The sequence below is a fragment of the Acyrthosiphon pisum genome, chromosome X (assembly GCF_005508785.2).
Source record: "Acyrthosiphon pisum isolate AL4f chromosome X, pea_aphid_22Mar2018_4r6ur, whole genome shotgun sequence".
Classification (NCBI taxonomy): Eukaryota; Metazoa; Arthropoda; class Insecta; order Hemiptera; family Aphididae; genus Acyrthosiphon; species Acyrthosiphon pisum.
This window is the reverse complement of record NC_042493.1, coordinates 94,749,200-94,756,531: the sequence shown is the minus strand read 5'-3', so window position 1 is coordinate 94,756,531 and position 7,332 is coordinate 94,749,200. Positions and strand designations below refer to the sequence as shown.

General features: G+C 31.6%; 1 protein-coding gene across 1 annotated transcript in view; it reads left to right on the top strand.

The window, feature by feature from the left end:
* Positions 1 to 3,542: 3,542 nt before the first annotated feature.
* LOC107885895 (glucose dehydrogenase [FAD, quinone]-like) overlaps positions 3,543 to 7,332 on the top strand; it is an 8,908-nt gene continuing 5,118 nt past the window's right edge. The window contains exons 1-5 of the mRNA XM_029485308.1: positions 3,543 to 3,729; positions 3,883 to 4,053; positions 4,773 to 5,491; positions 5,602 to 5,892; positions 6,903 to 7,325. Of these exons, the coding sequence (XP_029341168.1) occupies positions 3,543 to 3,729; positions 3,883 to 4,053; positions 4,773 to 5,491; positions 5,602 to 5,892; positions 6,903 to 7,325 (1,791 nt within the window). The remainder of the gene's footprint in view (positions 3,730 to 3,882; positions 4,054 to 4,772; positions 5,492 to 5,601; positions 5,893 to 6,902; positions 7,326 to 7,332) is intronic.

The following is a 7,332-nucleotide window of genomic DNA, read 5'->3' as shown; positions in this document are numbered from 1 at the left end:
TTTGTGGCCAAGTGTTTGTGTTCTGTATTAACTATAATTAATAATCTATAGTCAATAATCTTATGTTGGTAGCAAGCCGTTTTGTTTGTGGAATTTAAAGCTAAGTATTATTTATATTGCTTGTACATTAAATGTTGTGTATTCATGTTTTACATAATTATATTTCAATCATAATATTTGGCTTAGGAATGATCCAATGTATATTATTAATTATAGGTATTAAATCAATGTTTAGTATGGTTAGATGAATGGGAGAGTCAATTATCTGAAGGACTTGTTAAAGATGAAGAGTTCTTAACCAAAAACACAGACAAATCATTAAGAATTACTTTGAAATCCACAATACACTTATCATTATTTTTATTAGATGAATGTGGTTTTCATTATGTCCTTTCTTCTAAATTCAATCAAGATTCGTTAGAAGTTAGTACTTTCCTAAAACGTTATTTTTGTATAATTTTTTTTATATTATAACTTGTATAACATATATTTTAGAAGTTTTTTGGAATCATAAGACAATCCGCTGGTCCCAATTATCACCCTTCATGTCCGACATTCTTACAACTTTATAACTTTATAGATTACTTCAGTGTACTCTTTGATTAAGCCTCCCAAAACTGGAAATTGTACACTATCCGAACGTACACTAAAAATAATAATTTTAATAATATATATTTTTAAAGGATTACATCAATTAATATAATCAAAAATAATTTTCCTTATTTAGATTCAGATTATGTACCCTTAATAAGTATGTCTGATTTAGAAGATGCAATGGCAGAAAATACATCAGAAATGAGAGAGAAAAAAATTTCAAAATTAAAAACTTATTTAGACACTATAATAGAAGATGGTCGATGGGATATTGATGACATTTTTCAAAAACATATTTTTGATGACAATGCTACTTTTGAGTGTGTAGTGTACTACTTATCTGGGTAATTTGTATTTTGTTGAAATATTTTATGCTGATAAATAATGTAGATTTATTTTAAGCTAACTGAATAATATAATTTTAATTTGATAGATATTTGGCAAGGAAAGTTAGTAAAAAAACAAATTGTCAAACTTGTTTATTGGGCATCAAAAATCCAGAAAACAGGTGTAATTCTGAAACTGCACAACTAGTCAATTTAAAATCTAAAGGATTTTTGACTCACCCTGAAAACATTTTTTTTATACTTATTAGACAAATTGAGATGTCATTTTCCAAACATGCTAATAGTCAAAATGTATTCGAAGACACCATTGATGACTTTTTCAAATGTAATTATTTGATTCCATTTCCGTGTACTGAACATAAAAACTATATGGTTGAGTATATATTCACTACTTATATTACAATGAGGATGAGACAGCATACCTATTTTTCAAATCATCAGCTGAAAAGCAAAAACAAAGTTAAAAAAAAACTATCCAAATTAGTTACCTACTAATTAATTTACTAGTTACTAGTTCCATGTTACAATTTTATTGACCTTAGTAGAATTTAAAAGATTTAATTTTTATTTTTATAAATTAATGATTAATAAATGATGGGCTATATAAAAAAAATGTAATCAAATTAGTCAAATAATGAATACTTGTACTTAATGAATTTATTATTTTAACAAACATTTTTCAGTTTCCTTATTAATTTTTAAACCTTTCGGTTCTTGCAAAAAATACAAGAAATATAGGAATAATACAGAATATTTAGATATGCAGAACACTTGGTCTTATATTAATTTTGATGTAATTTACAAAACTAAACATGAACGGTAAGAGTATGTAACGCTGGGTAATGGTAATGTAAATTATAATACATTTAATCATAAATATATCAATGTATCACGAAATCGGAAATATTGGCTCTCAATAAAATTAATATCATGGAGTTAGACGTAAATAGTAACAACAATTAAAATATGTAAAATAATAGATAAATGTCACAGAAATTTAGTGAGTTGTGAGTTTGTGAAAGAGTAGCTTAGACTACTAGAATTTAAATTTTGAATAACGCAACTGCCAACTACATACGCAAGTGGAAAATGGATATCACGTTATTAGTACAAAACTCGCCACTACCACCTTCAAGCGCTACCTGTCAGTTCAAGAGCGAAGAACGTTCTTATAACAACTGATAAGTGCTCGTTGTGTATCCTGTATATTATCTTAATTCGTGGTCGCCACACACTGCAGCGGAGGCGATAAAATAATTATTCTTGTTGGTGCCACCCTTGTGGCGGTAAAACTTTGTACGATGGTTTCATTTTGCCGTCACCGCCACCGCCATGCCATCGTCACCGCAGTGTGTCCCACCTTAATTCTTGCTATGATAAAATCGTTAACATTTCGTGCACCAAAAAATAAGTTTTGTTGAATAACCTGTATATCTGTAGTCGTGGCTCCGACCTACGCACTTCGTGTTAGTTATTACACTCCTCCTTCACCTCAGCAACTCTATAGCCATTTTACACAGTCCACCATAAACATATTCATAGTATAGTAGTGCTGTTCTACCTCTGTGACTTGTGAGTATAATTTAAACTACATATAGTTATACCTAATATAAAAGGTACATATTTCGATATTTTCGATAGTTTTGCATGTCGTTAATTATTATTATATTATACTTAACATAGATTTCATTGTTTTTTTTTTGTTTATAATCAATTTGAATTTTCCAATTGCCCTTGTGGCTCATGTCACACTCCAAACTAATGATCCACAATATCATAAATTCAATTTTGCCGAAACTTCAACTTACGATGAGGTTCGATTATAATTATAGGTACCTATAATACTGAGCTTATAGCTTATTTGGCACATATATTAGTTATTATAAATGTAGGTAATTAATTGTAATCATATAATTGCAATTGATTTCGATGGAATAAATAGATAAATTTGCGTCTTATAAGTAGATTACCTATACAATAAAATCTTATTTCACATAAAAATGATTATTCATATTGGATTTTATATTCAAAATAATTTGTCTTTATTGTACTTATACCGTAGACTGGAAAGTTAAAATGATAACAATTTATAAATATAATATATGTAAATATTTAAAAATCTTATTATATTATCTACTAGTATTTACCAAGTAACACGTTCTTGTAAATTATCAAAACCTAAAGACGGATTCACAGCTACATTGTATGTCGTGTCATGTCGATCAAATCGCATTGGTTGAGATTTTTCGTTACTTTTATGGTATTACGTAATATCCAAGTTGCAAGTGTGTATACCAAGAACTTACTATAAATCAACTTTTAAACCAATATGGTTACTAGTTTTAACCATAGTTATTCCGGTTCTACAGTCTACGCCCTCACACGACCCGACATATGACATAGCTGTGAATCCGGTTTAAGAGTAAAAGAATATTCTAAAGATATTATAATATGATAAGCTAATTTAACATATTTTAATTTGCCCCTTATAGATCATACAGAAGTGAAGCAATAACAACAACATATCGTGCAAACATACCCAATTGTTAATTGAAGATAAGAGAGTGTTATTTATGTACTTGTGTTTTTACACATAAAAAAATGGAGGCGGTATCCGCATTAATAGTTTCAAGCTTGGGAAAGAAAATTAGCGTTCTGTCCATTTTGTACGCGACCATTATTTACTTCCAAGGCGATGTAACAGACACTGGTCCAGGGATCAATGACCAGCCTATAGACAAGTTACTCAGTAATTACGATTTTATAATAGTCGGGGGCGGATCGGCAGGTAAAAATAATATATATTATAGTTATCTTATACAATTATTACATATTACACGCTTTGTACATCCGTAATATTTTTATAATGATATCGTGACAATAATTTATTCAAGTTAAATACTTACAATATGAAATAAAAAATACAACAACAATTACTCAGGTGCGGTGCTGGCAAATAGATTAACTGAAGTCGAAAACTGGAATGTACTTCTAATAGAAGCTGGTGGACATGAAACGGTACTATCAAACGTGCCTTTGTTGGTTGCCAGCGAGCACCTATCTGAGATAAATTGGAAATTTAAAACCGAACCTCAGAATACAGCGTGTTTGGGTGAGTAATGCTTATGTACTTACCTTCTGTAAATTAAATGCCAATCTTCTGTTTAAATTGGTAAAATTATGGTTTTATAATAATTATAGAGCTGGGGTCTCCAACCTACAGCCCGCTAAAGTGTCACTAAGCTGCCAAGCTAATTAATGCTTTGAAAATAATATATTTATTATAATATTATTTTCATTTAGTTTACATTGTTTTTAATTTATTGAATTAATTAATTATTTGTTTCTTTTGGTGTTATTTGTAACAGTTTATTAAAATCATTTATACCTATGTACCAACACTAACACTTGTTAAATTCTTCTATAGTTTTGAAATTACATAAATATTACAATTTATGTTTCCCAGTTACGTTACCTAGTTTCTTAAAATAAAAAAATGTGAAATTATAAAACGTAGATACCTACAGTGAAACAGGTTTTAAGGTTTATTAAATTTATTTAGGTTAATTAATTGCATCATGATAAAAAAAATTGTCTTAAACATTTTAACTTTGGATTGAATATGTTACACTCTAATCTACTTATTTCTACACAATAAAACTCTAATTATTATACAATATATTACTCCTATTAATCATTATGCCTACTTAAAATTTTAAAAATCCCTATAAAAAGTAATAATATAGTACATATACATTCATACATGCAATATACATACATACATAGGTACCTATTTAATATATTAATTAATTAAATTATATTATATTTCAGCCATGAATAATAAAAGGTGTAATTGGCCTCGTGGTAAAGTTCTAGGCGGGTCTAGCGTTTTAAACAATATGTTGTATGCGCGTGGAAACCCAAATGACTATGAAAACTGGTTGAAACAAGGTAATTTAGGTTGGGGGTACAATGACGTGCTCCACTACTTTAAAAAATCGGAGGACAACAAAGACTCATCCTTAGCGCGTACCCAATACCATTCGGCTGGTGGCTATCTAACGGTGTCGGAAGCGCCGTACAAAACTCCATTAGCTGAAGCGTTCATCTCGGCTGGACAAGAAATGGGATACGGTATACACGACCTAAATGGCCAACATCAAAATGGTTTTATGGTACCACAAGGAACCATCAGAAATGGTTCAAGGTGCAGTACGGCGAAAGCATTCTTGAGACCAGCCAGACTGCGAAAAAACTTGCACGTGATCCTCAACACGACGGTCACACGTATTAAAATTGATCCTATAACAAACATAACGTCTGGAGTTGAAATGGTAAAAAATAACATTACGTATTACGTTAAGGTGCATAAAGAGGTACTGTTATCAGCAGGACCTATTAATTCTCCACAGCTACTTATGCTATCGGGAATAGGTCCTAAAAAACATCTTGCAGAAATGGGTATACCTATTATTTCCGATTTGAACGTCGGGAAAAATCTACAAGACCACATCGGACTTGGTGGTCTGATGTTTTTGATTGACAAAGAGGTGATACTATATTTATTTTTATCATATAAAACAATTCTAATGACGGTGGCTATACAAGCACACTGCAGTGAATTATAAAATTACCAGATACTCTTTTATTTTTTATACAGGTGTCACTAACGCACAAGAGAAGGGAAAACCTCGATTTATTACTCAGCTATGGGTCGAAGGGTGAAGGGCCACTAACGGTCATGGGTGGTATAGAAGGAATGGCGTTTATTAATACAAAAAGCAGCAATCTATCAGAAGACAAACCTGACATCGGATTGAACATTATGTCTGGTTCCTCCGTTTCTGGAATTGGTGGAATTAATACGTGGAAAGCTCACGGACTAAAAGAAATGTTTTATCAATCGATGTATAAATCGATTCTCGACAAAGACGTTTGGTCTGCTATACCAGTAAGTAAACTATTTAAAAAAAATATAAAAAGCAGGTAAGTGGATGTCGCTCTGCTGTACAGTAGATTAAAAGTGGGTTATTGTTTAATGGTTGTCTTAGACTTGAATTCAATGATATAATATCATTGTATAAGAAAAACGATTCTGAGTGGAGACGGTTTGTCAGTCTGGATATTTTATATTTTATTATTATTTATTTTATCATGTAAGTTGAACTAATATTAAAATATTAAAATTTTTTATTCGTTTCTATGGTGATAAACAAAACGTTGGAAATTAAAATCCCATTTTTAGCGTTTTTTTCGTAATTTTCTGGTGGTTTTTCCCGTGGCATTAAATAGCTATTGAGAAAATCGCAAAATGACCTGTCTAAAGTACCATCTTGATCCAATTTTCTAAAATATAAGGTACTATATGTTGAAATCGAAACACTCCTTCTGGAAGAAATTTTGTATACAGGATATAAAAAGAAAAAAAAAATCGCTCAGCTCAGAATCTAAAACGAAAATATAAGATTTTAATTTCATTAAGTATATCAGAGTCACCTTATTAATAAACGTATATTATACACAGATGTACATGAACAAAACATTGTTCTCATACTTTAATTTTTCAAATATCAATAATAGTTTATGCTACTTACCAAGCTGAATTGTTTTCCAATTTTGTTTTGCACTAAATGTTTCACATAGAAATTGAACATGGATTATTCATAACACAGATTGTTTTTAAGATTTATGAGGACTTAATGCTGTTCAAAGAATATACTTTTTCTAATAAAATTGATTTTGATTATTTTATTTAGATATTTGAAAAATAAATTCATAATTAACCTATATTATATCTGAAAATATGTTAAATGGTTTTATTATAATAGTGGTCTAAATCTGAACTGAGAATATACAGAGTCTAATAGCCAATAATGTTAGTTATACACTGAACCCCTACCCTCCCCCATCCATAAACGAACCCTGTGGAGATAATCAATATTTCATATTGTGTATCCGCAGATATTGATGAAGCCCAAGAGCCGAGGTGAAATTCTGTTGCGCAGCACTGACCCGTTCGAATATCCTAAGATCTCACCCAACTACTTGACGGCCAGAGAGGACGTGGACACGCTGGTGAGGGGTATCAAGTTTGTGTTAGAAATGGCCCAGACCAAGCCTCTTGTTGAGGTTGGAAGCCATCTGTATGACGCACCGTTCCCCAGTTGTCAGACCGTGCCGTGGCACTCGCACGCTTACTGGGAATGCATGGTCCGGCACTACACCGTGTCCACATACCACCCAGTCGGTACAGCTAAGATGGGTCCCAAGTGGGATAAGACCGCTGTTGTGGACCCAATGCTTCAGGTGTACGGCGTCTATGGACTCCGCGTGGTGGACTCGTCCATCATGCCCACGCTGGTCACGGCCAACAGCAACGCGCCGGTCATAA